Here is a 20,063-nt window from a genome sequence, read left to right as displayed (position 1 = left end):
TTTAGTAAGGGGAGGTCGTGCCTGACAAACCTGTTGGAATTCTTTGAAGAGGTGACAAGTAGGTTAGACCAGGGAAACCCAGTGGATGTGGTCTACCTAGACTTCCAAAAGGCCTTTGATAAGGTGCCACACGGGAGGCTGCTGAGCAAGGTGAGGGCCCATAGTGTTCGAGGTGAGCTACTGGTATGGATTGAGGATTGGCTGTCTGACTGAAGACAGAGAGTTGGGATAAAAGGTTCTTTTTCAGAATGGCAGCCGGTGACAAGCGGTGTCCCGCAGGGTTCAGTGTTGGGGCTGCAGCTGTTCACGTTATATATATTAATGATCTGGATGAAGGGACTGGGGGCATTCTAGCGAAGTTTGCCGATGATACAAAGTTAGGTGGACAGGCAGGTAGTACTTAGGAAGTGGGGAGGCTGCAGAAGGATCTAGACAGTTTGGGAGAGTGGTCCAGGAAATGGCTGATGGAATTCAATGTGAGCAAATGCGAGGTCTTGTACTTTGGAAAAAGAATACAAGCATGGACTACTTTCTAAACGGTGAGAAAATTCGTAAAGCCAAAGTACAAAGGGATCTGGGAGTGCTAGTTGAGGATTCTCTAAAGGTAAACATACAGGCTAAGTCCGTGATTAAGAAAGCGAATGCAATGTTGTCATTTATCTCAAGAGGGTTGGAATATAAAAGCAGTGATGTTCTACTGAGACTTTATAAAGCTCTGGTTAGACCCCATTTGGAGTACTGTGTCCAGTTTTGGTCCCCACACCTCAGGAAGGACATACTGGCACTGGAGCGTGTCCAGCGGAGATTCAAACGGATGATCCCTCTTAATGTTAGGTCTAACATACGAGGAACGGCTGAGGATCCTGGGATTGTATTCATTGGAGTTTAGGAGATTAAGGGGAGATCTAATAGAAACTTACAAGATAATACATGGCTTGGAAAGGGTGGATGCTAGGAAATTGTTTCCGTTAGGCGAGGAGACTAGGACCTGTGGACACAGCCTTAGAATTAGAGGGGGTAAATTCAGAACAGAAATGCGGAGACATTTCTTCAGCCAGAGAGTGGTGGGCCTGTGGAATTCATTGCCGCAGAGTGCAGTGGAGGTTGGGACGCTAAATGTCTTCAAGGCAGAGATTGATAAATTCTTGATGTCACAAGGAATTAAGGGCTACGGGGAGAATGCAGGTAAGTGGAGTTGAAATACCCATCAGCCATGATTGAATGGTGGAGTGGACTCGATGGGCCGAATGGCCTTACTTCCGCTCCTATGTCTTATCTTATTATAAGATAAAAATTAAAGATAAAAAGAAAAAGTGCTTATGTCAGGTAGAAAATACAACTGAGAACCAAGCCGATTATAAAATATTCAGAAAGGATGTGAAAAGAAAATGAGATAAGTGAACACATGTATCTAACATAAAGGACAAGTCCAAAGTCCTCCATAGGTACATAAATTATAAAAGGCCAGTTAAAGGAGGAGACATATCAATTAAAAACCTCAAAGGAAATTGCCACAAGGAGGCAGGAGCAAGACTGTGGTATTAAATTAACATTTTACACTTGCCTTTAATAAGGAAGCAAATGTTACTCAGGCCAGGGGAGAACATTCAATTATTAGAAGGGTTGGGCAAGGACTGATTAGAGATAGTCAACATGGGTTTGTGCATGGGAAATCATGTCTCACAAACTTGATTGAGTTTTTTGAAGAAGTAACAAAGAGGATTGATGAGAGCAGAGTGGTAGATGTGATCTATGTGGACTTCAGTAAGGCGTTCAACTAGGTTCCCCATGGGAGACTGGTTAGCAAGGTTAGATCTCACGGAATACAGGAAGAACTAGCCATTTGAATATAGAACTGGTTCAAAGGTAGAAGACAGAGGGTGGTGGTGGAGGGTTGTTTTTCAGACTGGAGGCCTGTGACCAGTGGAGTGCCACAAGGATTGGTGCTGGGTCCATTACTTTTTGTCATTTACTTAAATGATTTGGATGTGAACATAAGAGGTACAGTTAGTAAGTTTGCAGATGACACCAAAATTGGAGGTGTAGTGGACAGCAAAAAGGGTTACCTCAGATTACAACAGGATCTTGACCGGTTTGGCCATTGGGCTGAGAAGTGGCAGATGGAGTTTAATTTAGATAAATGAGAGGTGCTGCATTTTGGGAAAGCAAATCTTAGCAGGACTTATACACTTAATGGTAAGGTCCTAGGGAGTGTTGCTGAACTAAAAGACCTTGAAGTGCAGGTTCATAGCTCCTTGAAAGTGGAGTCGCAGGTAGATAGGATAGTGAAGAAGGCGTTTGGTATGCTTTCCTTTATTGGTCAGAGTATTGAGTACAGGAGTTGGGAGGTCATGTTGCGACTGTACAGGACATTGGTTAGGCCACTGTTGGAATATTACGTGTAATTCTGGTCTCCTTCCTATCGGAAAGATGTTGTGAAACTTGAAAGGGTTCAGAAAAGATTTACAAGGATGTTGCCAGGGTTGGAGGATTTGAGCTATAGGGAGAGGCTGAACAGGCTGGGGCTGTATTCCCTGGAGCGTCGGAGGCTGAGGGGTGACCTTATAGAGGTTTACAAAATTATGAGGGGCATGGATAGCGTAAATCGGCACAGTCTTTTCCCTGGGGTTGGGGAGTCCTGAACTGGAGCGCATAGGTTTAGGGTGAGAGGGAAAGATATAAAAGAGACCTAAGGGGCAACTTTTTCACGCAGAGGATGGTACGTGTATAGAATGAGCTACCAAGGTGGTACGTGTATGGTGGAGGCTGGTACAATTACAATATTTAAGAGGCATTTGGATGGGTATATGAATAGGAAGGGTTTGGAGGGATATGGGCCAGATGCTGGCAGGTGGGACGAGATTGGGTTGGGATATCTGATCGGCATGGACAGGTTGGAATGAAGGGTCTGTTTCCATGCTGTACATCTGTATGACTCTATGACTCTAAGGGTTCAAAATCAATAAGAAGGAGGTATTGGATAAGCTGTTGGTTCTGAGAGTTGACATGAAACCTGCCTGGAGAGGTGTATCCAAGATTATTACAGGGAGTGGGAGTGGTATGATTATTGGTGACTGAATTGGCCAATTCTTGATCTGGAGGCCCTTGAGCAACTGGGGGAGTGGAACATTTGGTTTGGTGGGTCTACTTCTTGAGTGCCCTGTACTTCCTTCAGCAGGTTTATGTCTGTATGTTTCAGACCAGTAAGTAGCTTTGTGGTTGTTGTGTGCCATCAGTCTCTGTCTCCTATTTCCGTGTGTGTTAATCAGCGTTAATCAGAGAGAGGGCTGTCTTTTCAGCTGGACTTTAAAGTATTTGTGAAATGCCCTTAACAGGCCATATGACCTACCCCTGCTCCTATCTCTTGTACTCTTGTTTTCTTGCAATCATCCTCCAACAGATGTTCATGATGAACTCTTCTACAGTTTAGCCTATGGCCAGTAGTTGTCACAAGTTGGAAAGTCTGAGATGTGTTCAGAAACAGATGTATCTGCCCAATGTCAACTCTACCTTTGCCACTTGAATCCCACTGTCGAAAAGAGAGAAAAAGGTGGGTACAAGAACACACCTTTGCTTAACACCATGAGGCAGTGGAAGCTGTCAGGAAGGGCTCCATTCTATCTGACTTGATCTTTGGGCCTTTTGTGCAATTGGTAGAAAGTTGTAAGATGAAAATTGGAGGGTATATGATGTGTAAGGAGATAGCACTTTAACAGTCTATGGGTTGTCATGAACTTCTTACATTGTAATGGTATAGGAAAGTGGTGGGCATGGTTTGTTTTGCTTGGAGTCAAAGGGCAGAGGAGGGGGACCAATAGAGTTACACTTGCATAGCTATGATGGGCTGAATGGCCTTTTTAAAAATGTTCTAATCAACCTGTCCAGAGATGTTATACCTCAGGAACAAATGGGACTTGAACTTGGGCCTCTTGGTCCAGAGGTAGGGCCACTACCACATCACAATGACAGCCTATGAACCTTTCTATGCTATACCATTCCATGATCCATTGACAATGTAATTGGACTGATAGAATTAGGAGTGCTTTCCTGAAATGTAAACCATATCACTCTGTACCACAAACTTCTTTAGCAGTTACATAGCACTTGAATGGCTTAGTTTTGGAAGTATTTTACTTTCCCTTCTCTTAGATGTAGGTGGGTAAATGGAGTTAAGATATAGCTCAGCTCTGGTTTAAATGATGGCTGAGCTGTATAAGGGCTGAATGATTTGTTTGCTACTGTTTGGGGCTTTATTGGCTGGACAGAGCTGAATACAGAAGTTCCATGAATCATTTCTGATCTGCACGAGGACATTGCACCTGATTGCCCCTATTCAGCCTGCAATACTTTTCAAGTCCGACCTCAGATTCGGTGTATAAGTAAAAACTGAAAGAACTGCAGATGCTGTAAATCAGAAACAAAATCAGAAATTGCTGGAAGAGCTCAGCAGGTTTGGCAGCATCTGTGAAAAGAAATCAGAATTAACATGAGAAATAGTCATTTCAAGCAACAAGAACAAATATTTACATAGTGCCTTTAATATAGTGAAACACGCCAAGGTGCCTCACAGAGGCAGAACTGGGGAACTCCGTTCTGAGGAAGGATCACTGGACCTGAAACATTAACTCTGATTTCTCTTTACAAATGCTGCCAGACCTGTTGAGCTTTTCTAGCCATTTCTGTTTTTGTTTCTGATTGGGTGTGACTGCCTACTCCTATCCCCGCAACATTACTGCCCGTTTCCTAGCTCACCTGCTATGGAAACCTTTGTTCACATCATTGTCATGTGACCATTCCAACACAGTTCTGGCTGTTCTTCTGCTTTCTATCTTCTGTACATTTGAGGTCATCCAAAGTCCTGCTGTCCATTGCATACCCAACTGCAAATCCCTTTCCCATTAGAGTAATGGAGTGCAGACGCACTGACATTGGCTCCCAGTTAAGCAATGTCTTGATTTTAAAATCCTGATCAATTCCAATCATGGTGGCACCCGCTTCCTTTTCTCCAGTCCCTCAGATATCTGCACTCTTCTGTTTCTGGCTTTTTGTGCTTCCCCAACAACGATCGCTTCACCAATAGGCATGATTTGGAGATGCCGGTGTTGGACTGGGGTGTACAAAGTTAAAAGCCACAATCACCTGATGAAGGAGCGTCACTCCGAAAGCTAGTGTGCTTCCAATTAAACCTGTTGGACTATAACCTGGTGTTGTGTGATTTTTAACTTCACCAATAGGGGGAGTGCCATACCTTCAGACTTCCAGGTCCCAAGCTCTGGAATTCTCCTCATGCCATCTCTCTCTGCTCTCTATCTCATTTTCCTCCTTTAAGATATGCCTTACCATCCAACTCTTTAACAAAACCTCGAGCCATCTCAGCTAGTATTTCCTTATGTACCTCAGTTGTCATACTTTGTTGTAAAATGCCTCTGTGATGCACCTTGGCATGTTTCACTATATTAAAGGCACTATATAAATATTTGTTCTTGTTGCTCGAAAGGGCTATTTCTCACACAGGCAGATGGCATAACTTTTCCAGGTTAACATACTTCATTATCTTCTTGTCTGAGCTCATAACAAAACATATAATAAAACATGAGATCATTAAGCCAGTCTCTGAGCAGCTAAAATTTATTGAATTGAAAGCTTGAACCAACCATTTTACTTGGATAAACATTCTTCAAATGTCCTCCTGGTCCCTAAAAGTGAAATCAAGTGAATCTCTAGTACATGAAAGAGATTTGAACTCTTTATTATTTGCCTTTCTTGCTGTGACATTTCCATCGTTCCAGCAACTGCACACAGCATGACATATCTCTGTTTTGTTCATTATAAATCTCAATGCTATTGAATATGCAGTCAGTATTTTGTTAACGACATCAATGGCAGAGTAGGTGTTTTTTCCACATATTCAGAACAATGTAAAAAATATTCTTATTATTTCAAAACTTGTACAAAGTTTATGGACTAGAAATGAGTCTGTGTTGTGTTTATGTTGCAAGTGTATAATGGAAACACTGAATGGAGTTTTCTTTTCTTTTTGAGATTAGAGTCATAGAGATGTACAGCATGGAAATAGATCCTTCGGTCCAACCTGCCCATGCCAACCAGATATCTCAACCCAATCTAGTTCCATCTGCCAGCACCTGGCCCATATCCCTCCAAACCCCTCCTATTCATATACCCATCCAAATGCCTCTTAAATGTTGCAATTGTACCAGCCTCCACCACATCCTCTGGTAGCTCATTCCATACACGTACCACCCTCTGTGTGAAAAGGTTGCCCCTTAGGTCTCTTTTGTATCTTTCCCCTCTCACCCTAAACCTATGCCCTCTAGTTCTGGACTCCCCCACCCCAGGGAAAAGACTTTTTCTATTTATCCTATCCATGGCCCTCATGATTTTATAAACCTCTATAAGGTCACTCCTCAGCCTCCGACACTCCAGGGAAAACAGCCCCAGCCTATTCAGCCTCTCCCTATAGCTCAAATCCTCCAACCTTGGCAACATCCTTGTAAATCTTTTCTGAACCCTTTCAAGTTTCACAACATCTTTCTGATTGGAAGGAGACCAGAATTGCACGTAATATTCCAACACTGGCCTAACCAATATCCTGTACATCCACAACATGACCTCCCAACTCCTGTACTGAATACTCTGACCAAGAAAAGAAAGCATACCAAACGCCTTCTTCACTATCCTATCTACCTGCGACTCCACTTTCAAGGAGTTATGAACCTGCACTCCAAGGTCTCTTTGGTCAGCAACACTTCCTAGGACCTTACCATTAAGTATATTAATCCTGCTAAGATTTTTGCTTTCCCATAATGCAGCACCTCTCATTTATCTGAATTAAACTCCATCTGCCACTTCTCAGCCCATTGGTCCATCTGGTCAAGATCCTGTTGTAATCTGAGGTAACCTGTCCACTACACCTCCAACTTTGGTGTCATCTGCAAACTTACTAACTGTACCTCTTATGCTCACATCCAAATAATTTATGTAAATGACAAAAAGTAGAGGACCCAACACCAATCCTTGTGGCACTCCAATGGTCACAGGCCTCCCGTCTGAAAAACAACCCTCCACCACCACCCTCTGTCTTCTACCTTTGAGCCAGTTCTGTATTCAAATGGCTAGTTCTTCCTGTATTCTGTGAGATCTAACCTTGCTAACCAGTCTCCCGTGGGGAACCTTGTCGAATGTCTTACTGAAGTCCATATAGATCACATCTACCACTCTGCCTCATCAATCCTCTTTGTTACTTCTTCAAAAAACTCAATCAAGTTTGTGAGACATGATTTCCCATGCACAAAGCCATGTTGACTATCCCTAATCAGTCCTTGCCTTTCCAAATACATGTACATCCTGTCCCTCAGGATTCCCTCCAACAACTTGCCCACCACCGACGTCAGGCTCACTGGTCTATAGTTCCCTGGCTTGTCTTTACCGCCCCTCTTAAACACTGGCACCACATTAGCTGACCACCAGTCTTCCGGCACCTCATCTGTGACTATCAATGATACAAATATCTCAGCAAGAGGTCCAGCAATCACTTCTCTAGCTTCTCACAGGGTTCTAGGGTACACCTGATCAGGTCCTGGGGATTTATCCACCTTTATGTGTTTCAAGACATCCAGCACTTCCTAAGTGTAAAGGCATCAGCTAGTGTGGCTTCCTCACAAAGGCAGTCTTGTTGCCTGGTCAGTTTTCTCCCCTCAGACTGGAAACATTTAACAACATGCTAGACTACATATAACTGAGACTGCTCATGAGCTGACCAACATTGAGAGGCTTCACACCTTCATCAGGAATTTGGGCTTATGCCTGAAATGCTGTCTCTCCTGCTCCTCGGATGCTGCCTGACCTGCTGTGTTTTTCCAGCGCCACCCATTTCGACTCTGACTCTCCAGCATCTGCAGTCCTCACTTTCTCCCCATAAACAGAACTTCTTCATAATAGTCTTGGTGAGTTCTCACCTAACCTTGAAACAACTGCAGTAAGACTTCCTTTCTCCTCCATTCCAGTCCCTTTGTAATAAAGGGTTATGTGATATTTTCTTTCACAATGGCTGGCTGAACTTGTCTGTTAATTTTCTGTGATTCATATACAGGGATACTCAGGTCCAAATATTCCAAGCTGACTACAACTTCAAGTTCTTGGCAAACACACTTGCCCTTTCTAAGTTGAAGTTGATTCTGCATGATTGTATTATGGTACATTTGGTGCTCTGTTATCATGTCCTTAATAATAAATTCTGAAATTCTCTCTATCACTGATGTGAGACTAACATTTTGATATTTTTCTGGTGCTCCATTCTTGAATAGCTGAGCTATGGCTGCAATCTTCCAGTTCTCAAGGCCATTTTAGAACATAAGGAAGATCAAAATCAATGCATTTACTAGCTCTATAGGTTGACTCTTAAAGCCAATGATCATGGAGTTCGGAATTTATTGATTTTAATCCCATTATTTTCTCCACACATCTTTAAAAACTAATGCTAATTTCTTTAGTGGGGACTGGTTAGCTTAGGTGGCTGGAAGGTTGTGCTGAGTGATCCCAACAACAGGATTCAATCCCCATATCGCTTGCTCTAGATCATGGAGACCTGCTTCCTTACTGTGCCTTGCTCTTGATGAGGTGAGTGGGGATCAAGGGATATGGTGGGGAGCGGGGGGTGGGGGGTGGGGGGGGGTGGTGAGATTAGCGTTTTGAGCTCAATGATCAACCATTCTCAAACTGAACAGCAGAGCAGACTCGAGGGGTTGAATGGCCTACTCCTTCTGCTATGTTCTGTGTTTCTATGTTTGCCCTTCAAGCTATATAACCAATTGTTTCTCTCTATTAAGTGAAACACCTTTGGGCCTGCCTGGAAAATGACTAATTGCCTCATCCTCACTTGGCCCTGGGCTCCCCCTCTTTCCAGCATTCTTTTGTGATTTCTATTAAAAGTGGATACAAGTATTTAATATCTCTGCCATTTTCATTTATTGCTCTGATCAATTCTTCTGCTGGGCCTCTTAGTAACTCACATTTAGTTCCACATGTGTTTCTACTCACATCACTATAGCTGTTTCTGCAATTTTTTTTTAGTTTTCTGCTTAGTTACTTAAATTCTATTTTTCCTTTCTTAATTAATTTCTTGGTCACCTTTTGCTAAATTTAAAAGTCCTATCAACCTTCAAACTCTAACAATATCTTAGGTGACCCCTTTAACTGAAATAAAAACATAAAGTACTGGAGAAACGTAGCTAGTCTGATGTCACCTGAGTTCTGAAGAAAAGATATATTGGATTTGAAATATTAACTCTGTTTTTCTCTTCACAGATGCTGCCAAACCTACTCCAGCACTTCCTTTTATTTTCAGATCTCCAGCATGTGCAGCATTTATTCCCTCTAATCTGTTATTAATTTATTACAATAGTCAAAATTGGACTGCTTTTCCATTGAGTGTGTTACTCGCCAAAGAAATGTCGTTTTTTGTGAATTTATAAATTGATTCTTTAAACATTTGCCATTGCTTAACCACTGTAATATTTTTACTCTCATTTCCAAATCTGCATTTTCAAACTAACCCCTCACACCTGTTTCATTTCATTCATAGATCCTAGTTCCACATTTAACTAAGTAACATTCAAATTCAGTTCCAAGTTCATTCATGTTATGATCACTCTTCCCAAAAGCCTCCTTTATCATATAGTTATTAATTATCCATTTTTTTGCTGCACAATATTACATTTAAAGTATTCTACTTCATAGTTGATCGAGGAAACTATTTTGAATGCATTCCCTGACCTCATCCTTAAAACTAATGCTGTTTTTCAGTAAGTTCATGAGATGTGAGTATTGCTGGCGAAGCCATCATTATTGCTCATTCCTGATTGCCCTTGTCAAGATGGTGGTGATCTTCCTTTATGAAAAGCTACTGTGTAGGTCCAATCAAGTGCTATTAAGAAAGGAGTTCCAGTCTTATGACCCAGTGATAGTGAGGGGAACGGTGTTATAGTTCCAATTTAGGATGGCATATGGCACGGAGGGTAACTTACAGGTGATGGTGTTGCCATGAGTTTGCTGCCCCTGTGTTTCCAGGTGGTCAAGGGTTGGAAAGTAATTTAGGCAATCTTGGTGAGCTGCTGTGGTGTATCTTGTAGATGCTACAAACTGCTGCCACTGTGAGAGTAGATGTATTCCATCACAATCTCGAGTTGTAACTTGTAGACCAGTGCTTCCCAAACATTTCTCCCCTGCGATCTCGTGTGGCAAATTGGAAAGTTGAGGACCCCACCGTTGGTCAGTTGTGTGTGTGTGTGTGTGTGTGTGTGTGTGATTGGTGGTTCTGTTTGCGAGTATGTATGCGTTGCTGTCTAATGAAGCCAGGTTGGTCAATTTCATTAAAAATACAATAAAGACCCCAATATGCAGTTTAAAAAGAGCTGCCATTCCGAAACAGACACTACTTTGATCATTCAATGGTAGACCCCTCTTGAATGACAGCAGTTGCATTGGCATTGTGAGCAGGAAGTAATTATTGCACTGCCTTTTCTATTGTATTCTTGCCATGTTCACAGTAGTGAGATCTTCAATTCGAATCCTATATCCAAGTCAACTGGGACAGCGTGCCTTGGATAAACAATCCTTTCATACTCACTGAATCACATGTAAGAGCTTAATTGTTATTTTCAAAGACAAAATTATTGGGCAGGGTTTAATCATTAAATAACATTTATAGAAGGAACAGCCTGAGTGATTTATTAAAATAATATGAATACAACAGGCAGGAACTAGTTCAAAGAGGTTAAACAAGCTACTAAAATAAGATAAAATGAAAACTTCCTCATAGACCAGTCAGTAATAAAACAGATGGAAAGTAGAGCTGAGTTTAGAAGGGGGATAATTTAAAATACAATGACAAAGGCGAGGTAGATTCATACTTAGGATAGAGGACAAGGAAATAGCTCCAAAGTGCTGCCAATTTGTGCTGTAACTGTCCACTAAGGGATGGATTATAATGGCTTGGAATATTCTCTCAACTGATGTGCTATTTATGATGAATGTCTTGCTTCTCCTGTACCTCTTTTGGCTGGCCAATACCAGGCACCATGGTCAATGTGCCTGTATTATAGCACCAGGGGACACAACACATTGCTGCCCTGCCGATAGTCTTACACCCTACCATTTCATCTACTTTTATGTAGACTTCGTTTTAGTCAAAACAAAAGATGCAAAAGATCTTTTTCATTGCACCCAGGATACAATGTTAGCAAAACTTAATTGTGTAGGAAGATAATGAGTCATGCATTGCCTGTTAGTGATTAGGAAAGTATTAGTTACATTATGGCTGAAGATTAGCTGTTTAATCTTTATTTGTAATGAAATATGGAAGCAAAGCATTGATTTCTTCTGGTAATGATGGAAGTAGCTGATTTGATTAACAACCACTTCTATTGACTTAAAACATTGAATAGGATGAGAAAAAGTAAACATTGTGGATGTTATATGTACTTCCAATGTAGGGCAGAAATACATTGCTGTTTTAGCTGGAGAGCAATAATGGCCTAAAGTAATCTGCACTGATAAACTAATTACAAAGCTGAATTATAGTTAAGTATGTCTCAATTTTTAAGTTTAAAAAAACGTATGGTTTTAACCATGTCAACATGTGGAGTGGTGTCAGCAAAAAGAAAGGTCAATTCACTTGTTTGGAGCACTACTATTAAGCCAATTATGCTAATTAACGCCTTTTCTTACACACACAATTTCTGTTTCCAACATTGGTGCCAGTTTCCTCTCTGGTGCCTACCTGAGGCTGAACCATACAGTACACAAATCTGCTATCACATCTGGCCTCCAAGGCAATGCTTCACATGTTTACCGCTAAGACTGATGATTGGCATCTTCATAATATCATCCAATGCCACACATGACACCTCTCAACCTCAAAAACAGTCTCAGCTCATCTGCCAAAATCCTCATCTGTTTTTGTTGTTATTACCAGGCTTGGGGAATTGGGGTGGGGGGTGGGGAGGAATTTTCTAGGCCTGCTCCAAGCATTTAAAAAAGGCTGGAGGGCGAAATTTGGATTCCCAACATTGGGTGAAAGGTTTGGTATTAACATAATAGAACCTTTCAGTAAGTTTTGAGAAGATTTGTAGCTCAGGTTGAGGTTCTGGATGTAGGTTTGCTCGCTGAGCTGGGAGGTTCATTTCCAGACGTTTCGTCACCCTACTAGGTAACATCTTCAGTGGGCCTCAGGTGAAGCAGTGTACATGATTCCTGCTTTCTATTTATATGTTTGGGTTTCTTTGGGTTGGTGATATCATTTCCTGTTCTTTTTCTCAGGGGGTGGTAGATGGGGTCTAACTCGATGTGTTTGTTGATAGAGATCCGATTGGAATGCTATGCTTCGAGGAATTCTCGTGCATGTCTCTGTTTGGCTTGTCCTAAGATGGATGTATTGTCCCAGTGGAAGTGGTGTCCTTCCTTATCTGTATATAAGGATACTAGTGAGAGAGGGTCATGTCATTTTGTGGCTAGTTGGTGTTCATGTATCCTGGGGGCTAGTTTTCTGCCTGTTTGTCCAGTGTAGTGTTTGTTACAGAACCTTTTAGATTGTTGGCCTTCCCTTCTGTGAGAGCTGGGAGCTTCTTTTGTGTTCAGGAGTATGTGTGTACTCATTAACACCCAGCCTGCTAGGAACATAGACTGCATGCTCCATAGAAACTGCCATTCATAACTGGTCTTGGGAGGTTTTGTTGTCATTCATTGCCAACAGCTTGAGGAATGCAAAATGACTGGATGAACCAGGAATAATTCATAACGGGCCTTGTAAGTTGTTGTTGTGGAATGGCACCATCAATCTAACAGATACAGTTTGTGCTGCCAACCCAGCCTGCTCATTGAGACAGCTACACTGGTCCACATCAGGAAACTCGACTGGGATAGGCATGAGGTGCTCAAACTGAAAGGAGCTGAACAGAAACACTCCAGAAAAAGATGGGAAGGTACAGCAGAGAGATAAACTTAAAATGCCAAAGTTGTCTGGGGTGCCAGAGGGATTTCAGGGCATGGAGCGAGGCAACTGGAGGTTAGAGGGGAGGGTGACAGTGATAAGAACAAGAGGGATAAGCAAAGATGGGAGCTGCACTTCAACAGTGGGATCACAATGGGATCAGGAGGTCTGTTGGGGAGTGAAGGAGCTGGGGACTTAAATAAGGAATGACACGAGGCCAAGAATGGAGGAGCTGGATAGCTGTGGGGTCAGGGGAAGCTCAGGAAGGTCACAGGAATATGGCGAAAGGGGCCACAGTTACAGGGTGAGATGGAAGCATCACAAAGAATTTACCAGAGGAAAGGTATAAACCATCCCCAGTGATGAAGGGGAAAGCGTAGTTTAGAGAGGGGAGGGGAGTCAGTGTGAAAGAATGGAGAGAAAGGTTTACGTGCATCATTCTTCTCTTCAGTCAGTCAGGTCAATACAGAATCCCTCGCTAAGGGTGTGAGATAGAAATGGAAGGGGTCTGAGGTGTCTGTTTGCACAATTCCTGCACAGACAAACACCCCAAATGGGAGTGAAGTGAAACAGAAACAAATAAAACAGTTCAGCATGCAGCCAGTCAAGGTCTGTATATAGAAAAGAACTTGCTGCAGCATGACAATTAACAGACTCTAGCTGCTCAACGTGCAGTCATGGAATATGTTTAAAGTAGAGTTTAAAAACTTTCTAAAATCCAATGATGCAAAGAGAGAGATAGTGTACGATAAAAGGCATCAAAGTGTTCAATCAGCTATGCTGAATGGAGCTGAATGGCCTCCTTCTTCTCCAATGTTCCTGAACTGAAAGAGATTTCACTCCCTTGATGTAAATCTTGTTAGTGACCATTACCAATATTTCCTGTAGGTATGCACATTCCTGATAAAAGGCTGATGCCTGAAAAGTCAACTCTCCTGCTCCTTGGATGCTGCCTTACCTGCTGTGCTTTTCTAGTGCCATACTTTTCAACTCTGACTCTCCAGCATCTGCAGTCCTCACTTTCATCTGTAGGTTTGCACATCCTATTTCAGGGAACTGTCACAATACTTATAATCTAACATCACGCTAATGTTTGCTCCCCCGTGTCATCAACCAAGATGGTATGCAGGAAACAAGGGGTACCCACACAAGGCCTGGTTTATGGCCCCAATGCATAACTGCACCTCCCCCTCTTTTCCAGATGATGCTGAACAGCACTACAATGCTGCTCATGCATCTAATAAAGGCCATCATAGGATAGACCATTTGTCTACTGAAGATACATGACCATTGCTTGTGCCACTCAGGAGGAACAGTTCAGTTGTTACTGAAACGTTTCTCATGTTGGTGATTGTTTGCTGCATCTTCACCAGGGTGGCAGCTTCAGAGGGGAAATGTCCATTTGAAGAGGAAGGGGAAACTGCACTTCACATCAGGTGAAGAGGTAACTGCTCTGGAACCCAGGCTCTATTCACCAAAATGTGATGCCGAGTCAATTTCAGATAGAATACTCACTGAAACGAATGTCTCTGTGCTGGTGAAATATAAGGAAGAACACTTTTGTGTTATATCTTCTGAGGGTGCTGACTCTTCCAACTCAGAGGTGTTGGTCAAGACAGGAGATTTTTCTCCCCTAAATTGGGATTGGGATCCAGAGGCTGCACAGTAAAATTTATTCGTGCCATGAGTAGCCAAGATGTTTTTTCAGACATTGCTACATCATGTGCAGTTGGGAAAACAACTTGGAGACTTTCACACTAAATGTCTATACATATTCAATCTCTCCTTCAGTACAGTGTGATGGCCAGAGGGCATGGATAGAAATCCCAAATGAAAGCACATTCTCTTCCATGGTTTTGTGTTTGAATTCTGTTTTTTTTTTAAAATAGAGCCTAAAAATTCAGTCTACAATCAGGAGAGGAGGGACAAAAAGTGGTAAGGGGAGACAATTTACATTTCATTGTAATTCTTCAGGGTCTGCAGCAATTTGTTTCGAACAAGGTTTTAAAAGTTTGCATAATCAATAAAACTTAAAAAAAAGTGTTGGGAGATCCAATTGTCAGTCTGTTCTCCATCAGGTGCTTAATATATCTTCACATTGCATCTTGTGATGGGACCTGGTACTTATTGAAGTGAAGCGTGCTAATAAACCTCATGTTAATGATTTACAGAGACACTGGTCTTTTCCAAGGGAAAAGCTGCTGCATCACAGGTACAGGGTTGAATATGGTGCTATGGGAAGAACACGCACATGGTGTAGCTGGAGATTATATATAGGAAGCAGGATTAGAGGAGCTACATGAAAGAAATGTGCCAAACCATGTGATCACTGGTTAAGGTCTGAGGGCAGAGCTGCACAGTGAAAGTGTGAAGGGTATGTGATAACAATGTAGTCAATGGGTTTGTCGGGACATGGATGGCAATGAAAGAATCAAAGGCTGGCAGATAATGAATAGAATGGATACAGCAGCAGAGAAGCTTTTCTGAGTGAATTTCTGTTGAACGTATTAAAACGCTGGACAGGAAAAGACCCAGTGGTCCATCTCGCCTGTCCCTTGCAGCCCATCGCATGAGTAAAGGTTCAGGTTAAGAATGACTGTGGGCACAGCTGGAGATGTCCACAGTCTGCTAATAGATGTGATCTCTGATTGAGCAGCATTGTTGTAAGTGTGAAAACCAAAGTAGCTGACTGTAATACATACAACTGATAAGAAAAATATGATCTTCTGTTGACTGGTTTCTGAATCAGGAGTACCTTTTCTGAAAACTATTCGTTAAAATGATCAATATGATTTGCTGACAACAAAGACAGATGTGACAATTATTATTAGATCCTAAAACATGTACTGCTTTGAACATTGGTTTTAGGTATTCATGAAATTTAAGGTGTGCTTAACTTGGGATCATTTTTTAAAATGGCTATTCATATTCTATTTATGCAACATCTTGTTGGACCGGAAGTTTCTGAAGTTCATAGCACAGAGTAAAACTGGGGCACATTTTATTCAAAACAATGTAAGACCTAAAAGTTCTGAGAGTTTTGATGAGGTCTTTTATACAGAAGATGGTGCCTGTATGGAATGAGCTGCTAGAGGAAGTGTTGGAAGCTGCTACAATTACAACATTTAAAAGGCATCTAGATGGGTATTTGAATAGGAAGCATTTACAGGGAAATGGGCCAAATGCTGACAAATGAGACTAGATTAATTTAGGATATCTGGTCAGTATGACCAAGTTGGACTGAAGGGTCTGTTTCCATGCTGTACATTCTTTATGACTGCATGACTCTATGACATGGAAAGTTGTCGCAGAAACCTTGGTGGAGATAGAATCCAAGAAATAAATCAAAACAAACTGCAACTAACTAACAGGCTCTTTCAGAGACCCAGCACCATTGTGCAGGGCTGAATGGCCTTCTTTTTGCCATAAGACTCTGCGATTTGCGATTTATATTTACCGGGTCCGACTGCTACTCCCAAAAATACAGGAAATCTTTGAAATTATCTCAAATTATAAAGATGTGATTGATCAGGACCAAACTGTAGGAAACAGCAGAGACTGAATGCTTGGAGATAATGAAACTAGCTAATAAAGTGTATCTATTACCAAGTGTAACCATAAAGGCAAGTATGTGGATTATAAATATACCTCCAAAGTATGCTTTGATTTTATAGGAATGCAGTAAAGTGTGAAATAAGAAATAATATTTTTTTCATTGGGCTGTTGTTCCAACAAATTATTATTTCCAATACATTAAGTACAAACACATTTCATAAATTATATCTTTAAGTTGATCAAGAAGCAATTAAACTAACATAGGTTGTTCAACAAGTGAGAATCCTAAAGAAGATTGGTCAATGAAGCCATCATTTCAACATTTGAGGAATAAGGAGGTTAATCAATATTACTTTCACATAAAACAAGTGACATTACTTTCATGGATGACATCATCACAATTATGAAATGGATATGGACAAAAAAACCCATTCAACTCATCTTAGTTCACCTTCGCTGAGCACTCTAGTATCTTCTTCTCCACAAAAATTATACAATGCAATGTTTCTTAACTCCTTCCGTGCTTTTCTAGCTTCCACCACTCTACTCTGGAGTCTATTCCTTGAGCTGATTGTCATTTGTGCGACCGATAATGTTTGGAATTTAATGGGGAAAATTATAATCCCTTTTAACTGTAGACTAATTGGTGCGGAACTCATAAAGGGTTTGGCCGTGTGAACACACTCAATTTCCAAGGCACTTTGTCTTCTATTAGAATGTCAGTGCTGAGCATTTAACAGCTCCATTCGTTGTAACAGATCGGCCGTTCTCTGTCCACGTGGCATTAACATTATTTTTATTATTTCTTTGCTGTTTGGTAGATAAAAGAGTGCCAGAAAAAGAGCAAGTTGCATACAGAAACTGCTGAGCACGATGACAGCCCTCACTGCGTTTTCCAGATGGTATCTGTATGCTATACATGGTTACTTCTGTGAGGTCATGTTTACAGCTGGATGGGAATTCATTGAGAGTGCGAACTGGAAATTTCTGGGCGTTACCAGTGTGTGGTCCCTTTTTATCTACGGCACTTCAATCCTCGTTGTGGAAAAAATGTACCTTCACCTTCGGACAAGGTGTAACATTCTAATAAGGTGCTTAATCTATACACTCTGGACGTATGCCTGGGAGTTTGTGACTGGTTTTATTCTCCAACAGTTTAATGCCTGCCCATGGGATTATTCCTCTTTCCAGGGGAACTTTATGGGTCTAATTACTCTTGAGTATTCAGCGCTGTGGTTCCTTGCTTCAATAGTTGCAGAGCAGATGGTGATAAAGAACACTTTGCGATTACGTTTTGATGGACAAGGAGGAGCAGATTCCAATAAGAAAGGTTTCAAAGAACATGTGACTCTCAAAAAGCACTTGTAATTCGAAATATTGTTAATTATTGCAATTATTGGTTCAACTTTTCTTAGTTAAAATCCATCAATTATTTTTACTGCTTGTAGTTAATTTTGCTTTTTTTTGTACTCGATCTCTTTTTATTTTTGGTTTTAATAGCAGCTTTCTTGCTCTGCATTCCCAAAAGTACTAATTAGAGTCATAGAGTGATAAAGATGTACAGCATGGAAACAGACCCTTTAGTCCAACCCGTCCATACCGACCAGGCTCAGATCCCTCCAAACCCTTCCTATTCATATACCCATCCAAATACCTCTTAAATGTTGCAATTGTACCAGCCTCCACCACATCCTCTGGCAGCTCATTCCATACACGTACCACACTCTGCATGAAAAAGTTGCCCCTTATGTCTCTTTTATATCTTTTCCCTCTCACCCTAAACCTGTGCCCTCTACTTCTGGACTCCCCAACGCCATGGAAAAGACTATGTCTATTTATCCTATCCACGCCCCTCATAATTTTGTAAACCTCTATAAGGTCACCCCTCAGCCTTCGACGCTCCAGGGAAAACAGCCCCAGCCTGTTCAACCTCTCCCTATAGCTCAAATCCTCCAACCCTGGCAACATCCTTTAAATCTTTTCTGAATCCTTTCAAGTTTCACAACATCTTTCCGATAGGAAGGAGACCAGAATTGCACACAATATTCCAACAGTGGCCTAACCAATGTCCTGTACAGCCACAACATGACCTCCCAACTCCTGTACTCAAAACTCTGACCAATAAAGGAAAGCATACCAAACGCCTTCTTCACTATCCTATCTACCTGCGACTCCACTTTCAAGGAGCTATGAACCTGCACTCCAAAGTCTCTTTGTTCAGCACCACTCCCGAGTACCTTACCATTAAGTGTATAAGTCCTGCTAAGATTTGCTTTCCCAAAATGCAGCACCTCGCATTTATCTGAATTAAACTCCATCTGCCACTTCTCAGCCCATTGGTCCATCTAGTCCAGATCCTGTTGTGATCTGAGGTTACCCTCTTCGCTGTCCACTACACCTCCAATTTTGGTGTCATCTGCAAACTTACTAACTGTACCTCTTATGCTCACATCCAAATCATTTAAGTAAATGACAATATAGAGGATGCAGCACTGATCCTTGTGCCATCCACTGGTCACAGGCCTCCAGTCTGAAAAACAATCCTCCACCACCACCCTCTGTCTTCTACCTTTGAGCCAGTTCTGTATCCAAATGGCTAGTTCTCCCTGTAGTTCATGAGATCTAACCTTGCTAACCAGTCTCCCATAGGGAACATTGTCGAACGCCTTACTGAAGTCCATCTACTGCTCTGCCCTCATCAATCCTCTTTTTACTTCTTCAAAAAACTCTCAAGTTTGTGAGACATGATTTCCCATGCACAAAGCTATGTTGACTATCCCTAATCAGTCCTTGACTTTCCAAATACATGTCCATCCTGTCCCTTAGGATTCCCTCCAACAGCTTGCCCACCACTGAGGTCAGTTTCACCGGTCTATAGTTCCCTGGCTTGTCTTTACCACCCTTCTTAAACAGTGGCACCACGTTTGCTAACCTCCAGTCTTCCGGCACCTCACCTGTGACTATCGATGATACAAATATCTCAGCAAGAGGCCCAGCAATCACTTCTCTAACTTGCCACAGAGTTCTCTTGTTACAATTCCATTGGGCACTAGCAGAACCCATATAGCAGTTTGTTCATGGTAATAATCTTCTTGTAAGCTTTCTTATTAGGCTACTTTCTTAATCATGCCGAGTTAATCATCAATGGCTGCATCTTCTGTTGCCAAGGCCTCTATCTCCTGAAAATCCTTGCTAAATCTCTGACTGTCTCCACCTCACTTTCCTCTTTTAAGACACTCCAAAACATACCTCTTTGACCAAGCTTTTTGCCTCCCATCTCACAATTCTAACAAGGCTCTCTATCATACTTTGTAGTATAATGCTTCTGCATTATATATATTATTAGGTTAAAGTTCGAATATATTATTAGGTTAAAGTTACCTCATGAATATTTTTTTTTCCACCAATCATGGATTGATCTGATGCTTCATTTATCCAAGAGCAAGTACTTCTTTCTCAATGCTTATCTCAAAGTGACAGTCAGGACAACGTTGTTGGGTTG

At 41.6% G+C, this 20,063-nt stretch overlaps 1 protein-coding gene across 1 annotated transcript in view; it reads left to right on the top strand.

Moving 5' to 3' along the window:
* mta3 (metastasis associated 1 family, member 3) overlaps positions 1-17,401 on the top strand; it is a 300,725-nt gene extending 283,324 nt beyond the window's left edge. The window contains exon 20 of the mRNA XM_087991291.1: positions 17,383-17,401. Within this exon, the coding sequence (XP_087847417.1) occupies positions 17,383-17,386 (4 nt within the window). The 3' untranslated portion in view covers positions 17,387-17,401. The remainder of the gene's footprint in view (positions 1-17,382) is intronic.
* The last annotated feature ends 2,662 nt before the right edge of the window (positions 17,402-20,063 follow it).

The sequence above is a fragment of the Chiloscyllium plagiosum genome, unplaced genomic scaffold (genome assembly GCF_037043375.1).
Source record: "Chiloscyllium plagiosum isolate Xiang-an unplaced genomic scaffold, Cpla_swu_hap1 HiC_scaffold_10, whole genome shotgun sequence".
Lineage (NCBI taxonomy): Eukaryota > Metazoa > Chordata > Chondrichthyes > Orectolobiformes > Hemiscylliidae > Chiloscyllium > Chiloscyllium plagiosum.
This window is presented reverse-complemented; position numbering and strand designations above follow the sequence as displayed.